Raw genomic sequence first — 18,657 nt, forward strand, 5'->3', positions numbered from 1 at the left:
GGGTGCTCCTGCTTCTAAGCAGACTATTGCTCGTTGGATTTGTAGTACAATTCAGCTTGCACATTCTGTGGCAGGCCTGCCACAGCCAAAATCTGTAAATGCCCACTCCACAAGGAAGGTGGGCTCATCTTGGGCGGCTGCCCGAGGGGTCTCGGCTTTTACAACTTTGCCGAGCAGCTACTTGGTCAGGGGCAAACACGTTTGCTAAATTCTACAAATTTGATACCCTGGCTGAGGAGGACCTGGAGTTCTCTCATTCGGTGCTGCAGAGTCATCCGCACTCTCCCGCCCGTTTGGGAGCTTTGGTATAATCCCCATGGTCCTTACGGAGTTCCCAGCATCCACTAGGACGTCAGAGAAAATAAGAATTTACTCACCGGTAAATCTATTTCTCGTAGTCCGTAGTGGATGCTGGGCGCCCATCCCAAGTGCGGATTGTCTGCAATACTTGTAAATAGTTATTGCTAACTAAAGGGTTATTGTTGAGCCATCTGTTGAGAGGCTCAGTTGTTTTTCATACTGTCAAACTGGATATAGTATCACGAGTTGTGCGCTGTGATTGGTGTGGCTGGTATGAGTCTTACCCGGGATTCAAAATCCTTCCTTATTATGTCAGCTCGTCCGGGCACAGTGTCCTAACTGAGGCTTGGAGGAGGGTCATAGTGGGAGGAGCCAGTGCACACCAGGTAGTCATAAATCTTTCTAGAGTGCCCAGCCTCCTTCGGAGCCCGCTATTCCCCATGGTCCTTACGGAGTTCCCAGCATCCACTACGGACTACGAGAAATAGAATTACCGGTGAGTAAATTCTTATTTTTGCTTTTCATGGTCCCGGTTGGACAATTTGAACATACTGTGAAGAAAAAATTTGGCTCCATCACAGACATAGAGGACCATATGGGTTGTATGATATGATATAATATAGTGGCCCCCATTTAACAACGAGTTTCCATGCTGGAAACTCATTTTTGGTGTTAAATGGGACCAAATGCCCTTTCATATTCCCCATACTGCGGCCATGTAAACTACTATTTAAGAACGAGCGTTATTTCTGAAATAGCGCTCGGTTAACTGAAACGGCCTTGTCTGCTCCGAGCAGACGTTAGGACACCGCTGCAGCGAAGTCCGTCCTGCGCTCTGGCTCCCCCCTCCAGCAGCAATCCCAGCATGCATCACGCCTGCCGGGTTGCTATAGAGACAGGAAGCCTGAGGAGTTATGCAAATAGCCGCTGTATCCGGAAATCACTACCACGCATGTGCCGGGAATTAGCATAAACCGGCGTATGCGCGCTAGGATGCCAGTCCAGAGAAACAGTTAATTCATCAGCGCCGACGCAGTGTTGAAATCAGCGCTGACAAGGCAAATACCGCATTCGCTGGCCGTGGCATAGTCTCTTCTTAAATAGAAGAGCGCGATGCCACTATACCACGGCGGGGGAAACCGGTATTTTGAACTTCGTATTTTTCTTCGTGATAAATGAGGGTCATCGTACATGTTCTTATGAATTATTATTGTCGCCTTTGATCCTCCACTTCTTTTCTACTTACTTATATGGATCCCAGTCCCCTTCCCTGTAATATTGGTTGGAGAGTAGTGACCTAATACCGCTATAACTACCTGCCATGCCGCTGGTACCAGCACCGCTGTGTGTCTACTATACTGCTGCACATATACCACCGTTACCTCTAATCCTAATAAACCTGCAAGCCTGTGGCCTGTACTCCATTTCACATTCCACTGGTGCCTACTGCAAACCAGCTAGGATAGTTGTCCCCAAACGCGGCACTCTGGGCACCCCAACAGTCCAGCTTTTAAGGATATCCATGCTTAGGTACAGGTGTATTAATTAGTACCTCAGTTTTATTATGCCATCTGTGCACAAGCAGGGATATCCCAAAAACCTGGACTGGTGGGGTGCCGTGAGGAACGTGTTTGGGTTCCAGTCTTGACCTGGTCGACTGCACTACTGTTACCAGTGTTGGACTGGGGCATAAAGGGCCAACCAGGGAATGCAATGGTAGGTGCCCAAACTTAAGGCACCTGGCCAGTCACCCGAGGGGGTGTGGCCAGTCACCTGAGAGGGACTTGGCCAACCATTGGAGAGGCCATGCAAAAAACAGGGACCCTTTATAAAGGAGGGGGCAGGGGTGTGTCAGGGCCACACATTCTGATTGACAGGAGGACTAATCTTGGTGTAGTTTCCATAGAAACCAAGCACTCCATTTCATCCATGATACTCATACCTGGAGGAGGTGCTTGAGCTCTCTGACAGTGGGGCCCACCAGGAATTTTCCCACTGTGGGGCAGTCTGACCCAGGCTATTCATGAGGGTTTCAGTTATGCACACAATAATACTTTGTTATATATACATTCGGTAGAGCTACATATTTTGTATATACTATATAATGCGGATAGTGACCCTTGTATACCAATAGAGACTAACCAATAAAAGCGGAGGCAGCTGTGGGGATTCATGCAGGAATTTATTATATGCAGAATTGTACAAACATTTACTGTAGCGCGCTAACCCATCTATAACACAGACGCCATCTAGTGGAAAGGTGTGGGCACTGTATCTTCACTCTGCAGGGGGAAACACAAACAAGTCTCATTATCTGTGAATTGAATGTAAGGAACATCAAGTGCATGTTATAAAATTATACGTCGCTGCTGATTGGTTGCCATGGACAACTTCTCCACTCTTTTCACTGCTTCATGAATAGACCCCTTAGCTTTTATTAAATGTTGGTCTGTAACATGTTTCTGACAATATACATGGCACCAAGGTCCATTGATTTACCGATAACAGATTTTTAAATCAGTAGATGCAATTATCCTAAACAATTGATCACAGACAATACATCTTGGTATTACGGTATTTCCGCTGAAATGTTCTGGGGTACCTATCGCTTGTGCCCGCCACTAGAGGGCACCAGGACTGCGTGCAGCTACCGATGAGACCAGAGAAAAGATGTAAGTTAGTGCGGTCTTGTTTCTGGTCTTGCATTTCAGTAGAAGTATTTTATATTGGAATCTGTAAAGTCCAGGCAGCCAAAGTATGGACTGACAGAGCGGGGCAGCAATAGGAGAACATTATTCAAGGAAAATGAGTCTAGTCATAGGGGTAAATTTACTAAGGTGGGAGATTTTTAGAACTGGTGATGTTGCCCATAGCAACCAATCAGATTATATCTATTATCTGCTAGAAGCAGCTAGAAAAATGGTAAGAAGAATCTGATTGGTTGCCATGGGTAACTTCACCGGTTCTAAAAATCTCCCACCTTATTAAATGTACCCCATAGTGTCCAGAACAGGTTGTAGGGGTGACAGTCAGATAATGGGAAGACTTAGATTTAGGTGGGTTATTTTGTTTATGTGCAGGGTAAAAATGGCTGCTTTATTTCTACACTGCAATTTAGATTTCAGTTTGAACATACCCCACCCAAATCTAACTCTCTCTGCACATGTTATATCTGCCCCCCTTCAGTGCACATGGTTTTGCCCAACTGATAACAAATTTGCTGCTCCGATCAACTCGGAATTAGGCCCCATGTGCACTGCAAGGGGGGGGGGGGGGGCTGTAACATGTGCAGTGCAGAGATAATAAGAATTTACTTACCGATAATTCTATTTCTCATAGTCCGTAGTGGATGCTGGGGACTCCGTAAGGACCATGGGGATAGCGGCTCCGCAGGAGACTGGCCACAGCTAAAGAAAGCTTTAGGACTATCTGGTGTGCACTGGCTCCTCCCCCTATGACCCTCCTCCAAGCCTCAGTTAGGATACTGTGCCCGGACGAGCGTACACAATAAGGAAGGATTTTGAATCCCGGGTAAGACTCATACCAGCCACACCAATCACACCGTACAACCTGTGATCTGAACCCAGTTAACAGCATGATAACAGAGGAGCCTCTGAAAGATGGCTCACAACAATAATAACCCGATTTTTGTAACAATAACTATGTACAAGTATTGCAGACAATCCGCACTTGGGATGGGCGCCCAGCATCCACTACGGACTATGAGAAATAGAATTATCGGTAAGTAAATTCTTATTTTCTCTAACGTCCTAAGTGGATGCTGGGGACTCCGTAAGGACCATGGGGATTATACCAAAGCTCCCAAACGGGCGGGAGAGTGCGGATGACTCTGCAGCACCAAATGAGAGAACTCCAGGTCCTCCTCAGCCAGGATATCAATTTTGTAGAATTTTACAAACGTATTTGCTCCTGACCAAGTAGCTGCTCGGCAAAGTTGTAAAGCCGAGACCCCTCGGGCAGCCGCCCAAGATGAGCCCACCTTCCTTGTGGAGTGGGCATTTACAGATTTTTGGCTGTGGCAGGCCTGCCACAGAATGTGCAAGCTGAATTGTACTACAAATCCAACGAGCAATAGTCTGCTTAGAAGCAGGAGCACCCAGCTTGTTGGGTGCATACAGGATAAACAGCGAGTCAGATTTCCTGACTCCAGCCGTCCTGGAAACATATATTTTCAGGGCACTGACAACGTCTAGCAACTTGGAGGCCTCCAAGTCCCTAGTAGCCGCAGGCACCACCAATAGGTTGGTTCAGGTGAGACGCTGAAACCACCTTGGGGAGAAACTGAGGACAGGTCCTCAATTCCGCCCTGTCCGAATGGAAAATCAGATAAGGGCTTTTTCAGGATAAAGCCGCCAATTCTGACACGCGCCTGGCCCAGGCCAGGGCCAACAGCATGACCACTTTCCATGTGAGATATTTTAACTCCACAGATTTAAGTGGTTCAAACCAATGTGACTTTTGGAACCCAAAACTACATTGAGATCCCAAAGTGCCACTGGAGGCACAAAAGGAGGCTGTATATGCAGTACCCCTTTTACAAACGTCTGAACTTCAGGGACTGAAGCTAGTTCTTTTTGGAAGAAAATTGACAGGGCCGAAATTTGAACCTTAATGGACCCCAATTTCAGGCCCATAGACACTCCTGTTTGCAGGAAATGTAGGAATCGACCCAGTTGAATTTCCTCCGTCGGGCCTTACTGGCCTCGCACCACGCAACATATTTTCGCCAATTGCGGTGATAATGTTTTTGCGGTTACATCCTTCCTGGCTTTGATCAGGATAGGGATGACTTAATCCGGAATGCCTTTTTTCCTTCAGGATCCGGCGTTCAACCGCCATGCCGTCAAACGCAGCCGCGGTAAGTCTTGGAACAGACAGGGTCCTTGCTGGAGCAGGTCCCTTCTTAGAGGTAGAGGCCACGGATCCTCCGTGAGCATCTCTTGAAGTTCCGGTTACCAAGTCCTTCTTGGCCAATCCGGAACCACGAATATAGTGCTTACTCCTCTCCATTTTATCAATCTCAGTACCTTGGGTATGAGAGGCAGAGGAGGGAACACATACCCTGACTGGTACACCCACGGTGTTACCAGAGCGTCTACAGCTTATTGCCTGAGGGTCCCTGGACCTGGCGCAATACCTGTCGAGTTTTTAATCATGTGGAAGACTTCTGGGTGAAGTCCCCACTCTCCCGGGTGGAGGTCGTGCTGAGGAAGTCTGCTTCCCAGTTGTCCACTCCCGGAATGAATACTGCTGACAGTGCTATCACATGATTTTCCGCCCAGCGAAGAATCCTTGCAGCTTCTGCCATTGCCCTCCTGCTTCTTGTGCCACCCTGTCTGTTTACGTGGGTGACTGCCGTGATGTTGTCCCACTGGATCAACACCGGCTGACCTTGAAGCAGAGGTCTTGCTAAGCTTAGAGCATTGTAAATGTCCCTTAGCTTCAGGATATTTATGTGAAGTGATGTCTCCAGGCTTGACCATAAGCCCTGGATATTCCTTCCCTGTGTGACTGCTCCCCAGCCTCGCAGGCTGGCATCCGTGGTCACCAGGACCCAGTCCTGAATGCCTAATCTGCGGCCCTCTAGAAGATGAGCACTCTGCAACCACCACAGGAGGGACACCCTTGTCCTTGGTGACAGGGTTATCCGCTGATGCATCTGAAGATGCGATCCGGACCATTTGTCCAGCAGGTCCCACTGGAAAGTTCTTGCGTGGAATCTGCCGAATGGGATTGCTTCGTAGGAAGCCACCATTTTACCCAGAACCCTTGTGCATTGATGCACTGAGACTTGGCTCGGTTTTAGGAGGTTCCTGACTAGCTCGGATAACTCCCTGGCTTTCTCCTCCGGGAGAAACACCTTTTTCTGGACTGTGTCCAGGATCATCCCTAGGAACAGAAGACACGTCGTCGGAACCAGGTGCGATTTTGGAATATTGAGAATCCAATCGTGCTGCCGCAACACTACCTGAGATAGTGCTACACCGACCTCCAACTGTTCCCTGGATCTTACCCTTATCAGGGAATTGTCCAAGGAAGGGATAACTAAAATTCACTTCCTTCGAAGGAATATCATCATTTCGGCCATTACCTTGGTAAAGACCCGGGGTGCCGTGTTCCATACGGCAGCGTCTGAACTGATAGTGACAGTTCTGTACCATAAACCTGAGGTACCCTTGGTGAGAAGGGTAAATTTTGACATGAAGGTAAGCATCCTTGATGTCCCGAGACAACATGTAGTCCCCTTCTTCCAGGTTCGCAATCACTGCTCTGAGTGACTCAATCTTGAATTTGAACCTCTGTACGTAAGTGTTCAAAGATTTTAGATTTAGAATCGGTCTCACCGAGCCGTCCGGCTTCGGTACCACAACAGTGTGGAATAATACCCCGTTCCCTGTTGCAGGAGGGGTATCTTGATTATCACCTGCTGGGAATACAGCTTGTGAATGGCTTCCAAAACTGTCTCCCTGTCAGAAGGAGACATCGGTAAAGCCGACTTTAGGAAACGGCGAGGGGGAGACGTCTCGAATTCTAATTTGTACCCCTGAGATATCACCTGAAGGATCCAGGGGTCTACTTGCGAGTGAGCCCACTGCGCGCTGAAATTCATTGAGACGGGCCCCCCACCGTGCCTGATTCTGCTTGTAAAGCCCCAGCGTATACTGAGGGCTTGGCAGAGGCGGGAGAGGGTTTCTGTTCCTGGGAACTGGCTGATTTCTGCAGCCTTTTTCCTCTCCCTCTGTCACGGGGCAGAAATGAGGAACCTTTTGCCCGCTTGTCCACGAAAAGACTGCGCCTGATAATACGGCGTCTTCTCATGTTGAGAGGCGACCTGGGGTACAAACGTGGAATTCCCAGCTGTTGCCGTGGCCACCAGGTCTGAAAGACCGACCCCAAATAACTCCTCCCTTAATAAAGCAATACTTCCAAATGCCGTTTGGAATACGCATCACCTGACCACTGACGTGTCCATAACCCTCTACTGGTAGAAATGGACAACGCGCTTAGACTTGATGCCAGTCGGCAAATATTCCGCTGTGCATCACGCATATATAAAAATGCATCTTTTAAATGCTCTATAGGCAAAAATATACTGTCCCTATCTAGGGTATCAATATTTTCAGTCAGGGAATCCGACCACGCCAACCCAGCACTGCACATCCAGGCTGAGGCGATTGCTGGTCGCAGTATAACACCAGTATGTGTGTAAATACCTTTTAGGATACCCTCCTGCTTTCTATCAGCAGGATCCTTAAGGGCGGCCATCTCAGGCGAAGGTAGAGCCCTTACAAGCGTGTGAGCGCTTTATCCCCCCTAGGGGGTGTTTCCCAACGCACCCTAACCTCTGGCGGGAAAGGATATAATGCCAATAACATTTTAGAAATTATCCGTTGTTATCGGGGGAAACCCACGCATCATCACACACCTCATTTAATTTCTCAGATTCAGGAAAACTACAGGTAGTTTTTCCTCACCGAACATAATACCCCTTTTTTGGTGGTACTCGTATTATCAGAAATGTGTAAAACATTTTTCATTGCCTCAATCATGTAACGTGTGGCCCTACTGGAAGTCACATTCGTCTCTTCACCGTCGACACTGGAGTCAGTATCCGTGTCGGCGTCTATATCTGCCATCTGAGGTAATGGGCGCTTTAGAGCCCCTGACGGCCTATGAGACGTCTGGACAGGCACAAGCTGAGTAGCCGGCTGTCTCATGTCAACCACTGTCTTTTATACAGAGCTGACACTGTCACGTAATTCCTTCCAACAGTTCATCCACTCAGGTGTCAACCCCCTAGGGGGTGACATCACTATTACAGGCAATCTGCTCCGTCTCCACATCATTTTTCTCCTCATACATGTCGACACAAAAGTACCGACATACAGCACACACACAGGGAATGTTCTGATAGAGGACAGGACCCCACTAGCCCTTTGGGGAGACAGAGGGAGAGTTTGCCAGCACACACCAGAGCGCTATATATATACAGGGATAACCTTATATAAGTGTTTTTCCCCTTATAGCTGCTGTATAGTTAATACTGCGCCTAATTAGTGCCCCCCTCTCTTTTTTTAACCCTTTCTGTAGTGTAGTGACTGCAGGGGAGAGACAGGGAGCTTCCCTCCAACGGAGCTGTGAGGGAAAATGGCGCCAGTGTGCTGAGGAGATAGGCCCCGCCCCTTTTTCGCGGACTTTTCTCCTGCTTTTTTATGGATTCTGGCAGGGGTTAAATGCATCCATATAGCCCAGGAGCTATATGTGATGCATTTTTTTTTTTTTTTGCCATCCAAGGTGTTTTTATTGCGTCTCAGGGCGCCCCCCCCCCAGCGCCCTGCACCCTCAGTGACCGAAGTGTGAAGTGTGCTGAGAGCAATGGCGCACAGCTGCAGTGCTGTGCGCTACCTTGTTGAAGACAGGACGTCTTCTGCCGCCGATTTTCCGGACCTCTTCTGCCTTCTGGCTCTGTAAGGGGGCCGGCGGCGCGGCTCTGGGACCCATCCAAGCTGGGCCTGTGATCGTCCCTCTGGAGCTAATGTCCAGTAGCCTAAGAAGCCCAATCCACTCTGCACGCAGGTGAGTTCGCTTCTTCTCCCCTTAGTCCCTCGATGCAGTGAGCCTGTTGCCAGCAGGTCTCACTGAAAATAAAAAACCTAATCTAAAACTTTCACTAAGAAGCTCAGGAGAGCCCCTAGTGTGCACCCTTCTCGTTCGGGCACAGAGATCTAACTGAGGCTTGGAGGAGGGTCATAGGGGGAGGAGCCAGTGCACACCAGATAGTCCTAAAGCTTTCTTTAGATGTGCCCAGTCTCCTGCGGAGCCGCTATCCCCATGGTCCTTACGGAGTCCCCAGCATCCACTTAGGACGTTAGAGAAAGTTAGATTTAAGACCTGATTGCACGCTAGTTTTTTTTGTTGCTGCGATCAGGTCAGAACTGCACATGCGTAGGCACCGCAATGCGCAGGCGTGTCGCACGGTTACAAAGCAGATTGTCGCTGTGTGATGGGTTTAACGAAGAATCCATTCGCACAGCTGATCGCAAGGAGAGTGACAGGAAGAAAGCGTTTGTGTGTGGCAACTGACCGTTTTCAGGGAGTGGTAGGAAAAACGCAGGCGTGTCCATGCGTTTGCAGGACGGGTGTCTGCTGTCAATTCCGTGATCGCAGCGGCTGAGTAAGTCCTGGGCAACTCAGAAACTGCACAAAACATTTTTGTACCGCTCGGCTGCACATGCGTTCATCACACTTGCAAAGCAAAAAATACACTCCCCTATAGGCGGCGACTATCTGATCGCAGCAGTGCAAAAAAACCCTAGCGAGCGATCAGGTCTGAATTAGGCCCTTGGTTTTGCCCAACTGCTAACAAATTTGCTGCTGCGATCAACTCTGAATTACCCCCATTGTGTGGCCCATTTGAAGGTTAGACGGCCACCCGTGAGGCCCTCAAAATGTATTGGGTCACCTACACAGGCCCCCAGCTTCAGACAATGCACAGTTGCACCCCTTGCAGCCTATCCAGTCACAGGGAGCCAGTGACATCACCATTCTTCACACCTTGGTGATGTCACTCCTAGTGAAGCAGTAGACTTTCTCTTGGTTTAGCCCAGAACATGGCCGCCACCGCTGTTGTGTGGAGGTGACAGAAGGCGAAGACCTTTTATTCCAGTGTTATCTCGCCCTTGACACTCACCTGTTATGTTAGACGTCTGACATGCAGCTATCTGTGGAGAGAAGGCAGAATATTAGGTCAGGTCAAAAGACACGTGTCGGCGTTCTAACTGGAAGTGGTTCTGCTACTAGACATATTATATATCATTTAACAACAAGGGGCAGCCGCAGATAACACGCCTGCTGGAGAGCCGCAAGTTGCAGAATTCCACTATATGGGCTTGGGAGTAACATTTCAAGCACTCCTGTCATATGATCTGTTCATTGTGATTACATTGCGGAAAAAAACAAACAAATTGTATACAAGTCTAGCTGATCTACTCTTTTCCGGAAATATATTACTCCCCACACAATATTTACCCTCTCTGCCTGTCTGCACAATGTATATTACTGCCAGTGGCATGCTATGCAAATGAGAGAGGAGACAGACTCAGCAGGCAGGCTAGCTGTTTAATAGGCCCCTCCCACTGTATATTGAAGTGGGCCTGTCTTTTGATCATGCCGTACAGAATTTTTTTGAGGTAACTCTAAGAACGTGAGGGGGTAAATATGCTTACCCTAGGCTACATGGCAGGTGGAAGAAACTAGCAACCATCTGAAGTACTGTCAAGGTATGGAAACCTTTACCTACATATCTGTGAATGTTACCATAAGCACTATGCATAAAGTAACTAGCTTCCCCCCTATTCCTATAGAGTTATCTATTCTCCTTCTCTGTCGTCTTCTTTATAAAAACATCTAGGGCTTGGAGCAGAGTTCTGACTAAATTTAAAAAAAACTACGTTGCACTGCAGGTGGTGCCCAATGATCACGGTAAGCCACTTACCAGATCCTGTCCCCGATTTATCAAGCCTTGGAGAGTGATAATTAGCATGGTGATAAAGTACCAACCAACCAGCTCCTAACTGCCATGTTACAGATTGTGTTTGAAAAATTACACTTAATAGCTGATTAGTTGGTACTTTATCATCAAGCAATTTATCACTCTCCAAGGCTTGATAAATCTGGGCCTCTCTCTCGTTGCATGATTGTAGCAGCTCCATTCCATCCTCTATACTGCATGCAGTAGCCGGCGGCCAGGCTGTTGGGAAGGGAGGTTTCCGGGCGACTGGAAACCCCCCTGCTTTTGCCTATGCCTAATATATCTCTTTTTTTTTTTTTTTATCTGCCTCCAACCTCTCCTGTATTACTCCCCAGCCACACCACAGAGGAGATGTACTATAAATTCTGCCAAAGGCTGACTGCACTACGCACAAATACAGAGCGGGATGGGATCTCACACAATGTCGGAACTCATACAAGGTGTCACCGCCACTTCACGCTTTTCTTCCCTTAAACTGGATTCTTTTACCAGTGTCCAGTGTGTTACGTTGATGTTACCCATGTACAGTGTTGTAGTGAGGGTTATTACAGGCGTATTGCCCCATTTTGGGGGTAGTTAATGGTGCATTGTGCCTATATGTCACCGTGTTTTAGTTGCCGGCGCGTTTCGTCATTTATGTTGTGCTGGTGTTGCGGATGTAACCGATGTGTTGTTAATTGTGTAGGGCGTTAACAATGTTTAGTTCCGCCCATGTGTGGAGTATTACTGATGTGTGCAGCCATGTGACCAGGGTGTCGTGTTGTGCGATTGTTCTTTAATTACTGGTGGGAGGCAGGATGAGGATGTTGTCGTCGGTCAGGCCTTGTTCCTTAGCCAGCTTTCTGAATTTCTCCACCAGTTCTGGTCTTATGTCCTTTGTTCTGCCTGAAAAGGAGAAGAGAATGGAGACGTGTAAACGGTTGTCAATACAAATTGGCAGCTAATGTGTGTATATATGTGAGCCAAGTGTGGGGTCGGAGCGGCCTTGAGGGGAACAGGGAAATCCCTGGTAGGTCCCTCTGCCTGAGAGCCCCGCCCCCTCCTCTAATGTCAGCTTCCAGACCGCGCACTCGAATTATACATTGTTACTCTATTAGTGGGTCCGCTTGTTTCTATAGAAGCTACACCACGATTCCCCCTGCAGCCAATCAAAATTAGCGGATGGGTTACAGATCTAATGTTTTCTTGGGTGAAAATAACATTTAAATAAAAATATAGCATATTGCCAGCTATTGTAATAAGCAAAAAAGTAACCAAGACTTCATCCCACTGGTAATAACTTAGATAAGTAGACGCAGGTATAAATTTGTCCGGTACTAGATCTAATGCAGTTCTCATTGAGCGCCACACAATGTCCGGTGTATACATATATATACAGGATCACAATCATGTGCTTTATTTTTATACATGTTACATTATACTGCATTCCCAGAGCTATGGTAGATTATGCTACATGTACTATCAGTTTTGAAAATATATATTGATAAAGGGGCCCAGACTATGGGCCTAATGAGAGCCGGCCTTAGGCATAGGCAAACTAGGAAAATGCCTAGGGCATTTGGCATGCTTAGGAGCACCAGCAGCTTCTGCTGATTAAAATGATATGCAGCATGCCTATATTCTGTGTGTGACTGCGGCTGTATCTGCATACGAAATGCTACGTTGCAGTGTATTCCTAGAAATCACTGTAATGTAGCATTTCGTATTCAGATACAGCCGCAGTCGCACACAGAATATAGGCATGCTGCATATCATTTTAATCAGCAGAAGCTGCTTGTGCATCCTAGCCACATAGCAATGAAAATAAGATGCATTTTCATAAACAAAAGGCGCCTGACGTTAGCAGAGCTGCCAGCTGACTCATGCCAGGCATCTCCTGCAGAACTAGCGGCGGTGCTAGGGGGCACCAGCCAAAATCTTGCCTAGGGCATCATATTAGTTAGGGCCGGCTCTGGGCCTAATTCAGATCTGATCGCTGCTGTGTGTTTTCGCACAGCGGGCGATCAGATCCTTACTGCGTATGCACCGCAATGCGCCCGCGTGTCGGACAACAACAAAGGACATCATCGGTCAACGACTGGATGGTGCGAAAAATCCGATTGCATGGGCATTCGCAAGGTGATTGACAGGAAGAGGCCATTTGTGGGTAGCAACTGAGCATTTACAGGGAGTGTCGGGAAAAACGCAGGCGTGCTCAAGTGTTTTCAGGGAGGGTGTGTGACGTCAGCTCCATCCCCGATAAGCCTGATGTGATCACACTGGAGAAGTAAGTCCTGGGCTGCGCACACACTGCACAAAGTGGATTCTCACAGCTCAGATACACATGCAATCGCACACTTGCACGGCGAATTTACACTCCCCCTGGAGGTGGCAACGATCTGATCGCAGGTCAGCAAAATTAGCAGCCCGGCGATCAGATCTGAATTAGGCTCCATGTACTGTGGTATCCATATTGAATACGGGCTGTGTCCTCTCTGTGGTGACTGGCCACACCCCTTCAGCATGACCCCTTACCACTGCATTCCCCCAAGGTGGGCCCTTCGTGCCCCAGTCCGATACTCTTTCGGAACTTGCGGGAGACTCCTGGTTTTTAAACACCATGAATTCGCCAACCGTTGGGTGTGGGCGGGGCCTAGTGATATGATTCTATGGTAATCACGTCAATTTAGACCTCCCCCCCCCCTCCTTATTCAAATACGCACAAACCGCAGCATTTTTCCATAAGGCGAGAGCCTAATGACACAACTGGTGCAGCCCCGCCCACCGGCTTCTCCTCTTCAAGCTTCTCCAGAAGAGGAGTCGGTAAGTATGGTAAAACTAGTGTGTTTTAGCTCACCCTGCAAAATCATTTATAGGTTGTTAGTTATGTTTAATATGCGTCAAATCCCGAAACAGAGAAACTTGGTAAATGCCCTAAAACTTACAAAATAAATGTACTTTGATGTTCACCTCCCCCCCCCCCCCCCCCACCTCCAGAAAAAAAAAAGTTTAATAGATTAGCAAAACCATGTAATAATCTCCATAAAAAAAATAACCCCCCAAAAAAAGTTGCATCTGCAAAATGGTGAAGGTAAGTGAATGGCAGTTACACTGCTCACAATCCCTTTGTGCCGTCACTATCTGCCTGTGCTTTTTTTCTGACGCTCCCTGCCCTGGCGCCAGCGGTCTGACGTGGTACTTACTAAAGAGAGACACGATGGTGTTGACCTGGTCGCCCTTGGTCTTCAGAGTGTGCATCAAGACGTATTCACTGTAGTTGGTCTCCACCACTCGGATCACGTGATCACTGCCGTAACCTTATAGGAGAGAAACGTTGCAATCAGTCATTGTCCCATTATGTGTGAGAGGCAGATGGACGTTACAAGAACCGGCTGATCATGGCTTAGTACTAAGTTGATTTGTGGCTGAAAAAAAAATGCTTTCAAACTCACTTGGTACATGAGCAGAAACTTCTAACTCTGAAGTATATAGGTTAGAAATAACTTTCTCTAGGGTGCCCTGATTCAAAAAAATGTGGAAACCACGGCTTTAGGGGGGTCATTCCGAGTTGATCACTGGCTGCAATCGGTCGCTGTGCAGCGATGAGGCAAAAAAAACGGCACTTCTGCGTATGCAGCGCAATGCGCACGCGCAACGTACTATTACAACGAACGATGTAGTTTCACACAGGGTCTAGCGAAGCTTTACAGTCGCACTGCTGGCCGCAGAGTGATTGACATGAAGTGGGCGTTTCTGGGTGTCAACTGACCGTTTTCAGGGAGTGTTCGAAAAAACGCAGGCATGCCAGGAAAAACGCAGGCGTGGCTGGGCGAACGCAGGGCGTGTTTGTGACGTCAAAACAGGAACTGAACAATCTGAAGTCATCGCAAGCGCTGAGTAAGCATTGAGCTACTCTAAAACTGCACAAAAAAACGTTGCCGCCGCTCTGCGATCCTTTCGTTCACACTTCTGCTAAGCTAAAATACACTCCCAGATGGCGGCGGCATAGCGTTTGCATGGCTGCTAAAAACTGCTAGCGAGCGAACAACTCGGAATGACCACCTTAGTGTATAATATTTTTATTAATATACATTTGCTATAATCGTGAGTTCTGTTTTAGGTCTGCAGGACGCGGCTTACGTGGGCTTTTAGACAGGAAGCGTCCGGGCTGCTCGGTCTTGATGTAAGTCATACTCTTCTTTTCACAGCGATCTTGCCTGGAACGGAACCATACAACAAGTTATTTAATAAAAAAAATATATATATATTTTTTTTACAATGTTCACTGATCATTATATCATGATATCAATATTTGTGAGTGAGGGTCGCACAGAACACATATAGAGAATGCGCGCTTCTACCCAGATAGATCAATGTGTCTGATATATGGTGTAAGTAGTGACGATTGGACGGGGAGGGATTCAATTGAGGGTGAAATGCTGCGGCATTTAAACACCGGCAACGGCAGCCCTCCTGGCACCCTTTGCCTGGCCGATTCGCACCCTGATTTACTCAGAAGTGCTCACTACCCTTTGGGGTAGCAAACACTGCAAGATCTCGCTGCCGTAAAGCGTGGCGGCATCCGGCATATTCGGCCGGGCAAACAGATTCACCCTCAATTGAATTCCCCCCTAGATGAAGAGAAATAATTTCATTTCACAATAATGTTTCAGCTGAATTGAAACCTGTGATGATTTGAATCAATATCCTGAGAATTGCAAACATTTTATAAACTAGTGTTTCCTGACTCCCTAACCTAACAGTTCATGTTTTCCAGATCTCCTCACATTGGGTTGATTTGGGCAACTTCGCCACTTTATAGTGACAGATCTTTATTTTACCAGAGGGCACCAAAAATAAACGTTGCTAAACACACATGGCTGAAAAGCACAGAACTAAGGGAAGAAGACTGGAAAAAAAAATCAGATATGTAGAGTTACCGGAGGATACGAATGAGCCAATAAATGAAAACCCCCAGAAGCAGAAAACTTCCAGAATGAAGTTACAGCAGCCTACACAAACTAAAATCCCCCTGAAAGATTACAGTGGTCCAAATCTGCACTTACTTGGGGAAAGTGGCCACAACGTCTAGGTTCCCATCGGCGGTGGGTGTGATCTGGGTGGTGCACATCTTCATCACCTGCTTCTTAGACTGGAACCATGCGGAGTTGGAGGCCAGGGCCATTCCGTACCACTTCCCTACAATCTAGAACCAGAACTTGACTAGTACACAGAAATAGGCAGCGAAGAAAGCGACGTGTTCTGGACACGAGGGGTTAATTATAACTCCCGACACCCACCTGAACCTTGTTTCTGGCCCTAATCGGGCTAAACCCTTCTAGGTTCTGATTTTAATTTGGTCACAAACTGTCCAAGTAGCACTATGAAACCTGCAAGGGCTGAGCTGCTTTTCATCTTTATTTTGATCGTAAGCTCTTTGGACAAGGTTATTGAAAGAGTCGTCCATCCCCGAGGGGACTGTCTTGGTGCTTTGTTAAGTAGTATTCCCATCACACAAGTTAATTTGCCACCGGCGAGGGGGTCATAACTGGTGACAGCTTTCAGTAACCCTTGGATAAACGAAGACATCACTGTGGAAATGCCCTTTTTATGGTGGCAATAGGGCTTTTTGCCCTTTAATAAATAAACTGCTTAGACAGAAAAGCAGTGGTGCTGTAGCTGCACATTATACATACCCACCCCTTCTATGTATATTAATTCTCTTTCTCTTCTTCTTTCCCTCTTCCTTTCTCTCTCTCCCTCTTCCTCCTCTCTCTCTCTCTCTCTCTCTTCCTCTCCCTCTCGTATGAAAGAGGAGCATAAGGGGGACATTTACTAAGCAGTGATTAGAGCGGAGAAGTGAGCCAGTGGAGAAGTTGCCCATGGCAACCAATCATCACTGAAGTAGCATCTGTAATTTGCATACTATAAAATTATACAGAGCTGCTGATTGGTTGATGGGGAAATTTCTCCACTGGCTCACTTCTCCGCTCTTATCACTGCTTAGTAAATGTTCCCCTCAGTCCTGAAACCATTTCCCAACTATTTGGGGAGGGGGTCCAGGGTTACCAACCATGTGATGCACAAAGATGATAAACCATGGAGCACCTATCCCACCTGTAAAATGTCAGTATGGCTATATATAGTGTCTGCTCAGTGTGTATATAATGAGGGCGACGTATGTATAAACTCTGATGCCATCACTTCAGACATCATTAGGAGAATTTGTGTCCTATACAGCAGGGTTAGGCCCTCCAGCTGCCGTGGAACTACACATCCCAGCACGCCCTGCCACAGTTTTGCTGTTAGGACATGCTGGGAAATGTAGTTCCACAGCGGCTGGAGTGCCTCCATTTGCCTAGCCCTGCTGTAGAGAATAATGCACACCCCATTGTAAACTTACAGATATAAGAAGTCCCCTGTATAGGAGTCTTGTCCTGCTGCCTTTATAGGGTCCGAGAGCTCCTCTGTGACTTATAATATCCCTCTAATCCAGTGATGGGGATCCTTTGGCACTCCAGTTGTTGTTGAACTACACATCCCAGCATGCCCTGCTACAGTTTTGCAATTTGGCCATGCTAAAACTGTAGCAGGGCATGCTGGGATGTATAGTTCAACAACAGCTGGAGTGCCAGATGTTCCCCATCACTGCTCTAGTCCATGGGTCTTCAACCTGTGGCCCTCAAGTTGCTGTGGAACTACACATCCCAGCATGCCTTAATAGCAAAACTGGCAGGGCATGCTGGGATGTATAGTTCCACAGTAGCTGGAGGGCCGCAGGTTGAAGACCCACGCTCTAATCCTTAGGACTAATGATGTTGCCCATAGCAACCAGTCAGATTCAATCTATCATCTTCTAGCAGCAGATAGATAAATGTTAAGTAGAATCTGATTGGTTGCTAGGAGCAACATCACCAGTTTGGTCTGACTTGTGACTTACTTTATCCTCCTGGAAGTCCGGCTGGACGGGGACCTCACCCTGGGCGCACAGGGCAGACAGTACGACAAGGGCCACGCTGAGCACGACTTCCTTCATGGTCCTGGTTTGTTCTGAAAGGCTGCTGATGTCTTCTCTGGAGCTAGTGATGGAGAAGCAGGACCTGGGGCAGTTATATAGAGGCTGGGAGGACAATCACACAGCTGGGGGCTGGTCATGGGACTCCGGGGGCTGGAGCTTGCAAGTTGGAACATCACCCGCTCTATGCTCCCTGTGGATTATGTTATGGAATGCGCCCAGTGGGTAGAGGAGGGAGGGGGGGTTATATCAGTATTATAGCCTATTCCAGCTGTGCGGCAGATTGACTTCATTACGCTGAATAACAAAGGCAGTGTAGGTCCACGGTCACTATATACTGTACTGTGTGTGAGTGTGATGCGTATACAATAAAACTGACCGTTCCTATTTCCACCATGTGGTCCCTGGCTATTTATCAGGCTTGTACATGTCTGCAGAGTTGATTTCACCTGACATTGGGGGTCATTCCGAGTTGTTCGCTCGCTAGCTGCTTTTAGCAGCTTTGCACACGCTAAGCCGCCGCCTACTGGGAGTGAATCTTAGCTTATCAAAATTGCGAACGAAAGATTAGCAGAATTGCGAATAGACACTTCTTAGCAGTTTCTGAGTAGCTCCAGACTTACTCGGCATCTGCGATCAGTTCAGTCAGTTTCGTTCCTGGTTTGACGTCACAAACACACCCAGCGTTCGCCCAGACACTCCTCCGTTTCTCCAGCCACTCCCGCGTTTTTCCCAGAAACGGTAGCGTTTTTTCACACACACCCATAAAACGTCCAGTTTCCGCCCAGAAACACCCACTTCCTGTCAATCA

General features: G+C 47.6%; 1 protein-coding gene across 1 annotated transcript; it reads right to left on the reverse strand.

Annotated features, from left to right (window-relative positions):
• Nucleotides 1-2,463: 2,463 nt before the first annotated feature.
• Nucleotides 2,464-17,935, reverse strand: PTGDS (prostaglandin D2 synthase). Its single transcript, XM_063936171.1, has 7 exons — nucleotides 17,772-17,935; nucleotides 15,898-16,037; nucleotides 14,972-15,048; nucleotides 14,035-14,148; nucleotides 11,636-11,737; nucleotides 10,013-10,043; nucleotides 2,464-2,582 (listed from the first exon to the last, which is right to left on the reverse strand). Exons 1-6 carry the CDS (start codon nucleotides 17,865-17,867, stop codon nucleotides 10,021-10,023), a joined length of 552 nt encoding a protein of 183 aa, XP_063792241.1. The 5' UTR covers nucleotides 17,868-17,935; the 3' UTR covers nucleotides 2,464-2,582; nucleotides 10,013-10,020.
• Nucleotides 17,936-18,657: the final 722 nt, after the last annotated feature.

The sequence above is a fragment of the Pseudophryne corroboree genome, chromosome 8 (assembly GCF_028390025.1).
Source record: "Pseudophryne corroboree isolate aPseCor3 chromosome 8, aPseCor3.hap2, whole genome shotgun sequence".
Taxonomy (NCBI): Eukaryota; Metazoa; Chordata; class Amphibia; order Anura; family Myobatrachidae; genus Pseudophryne; species Pseudophryne corroboree.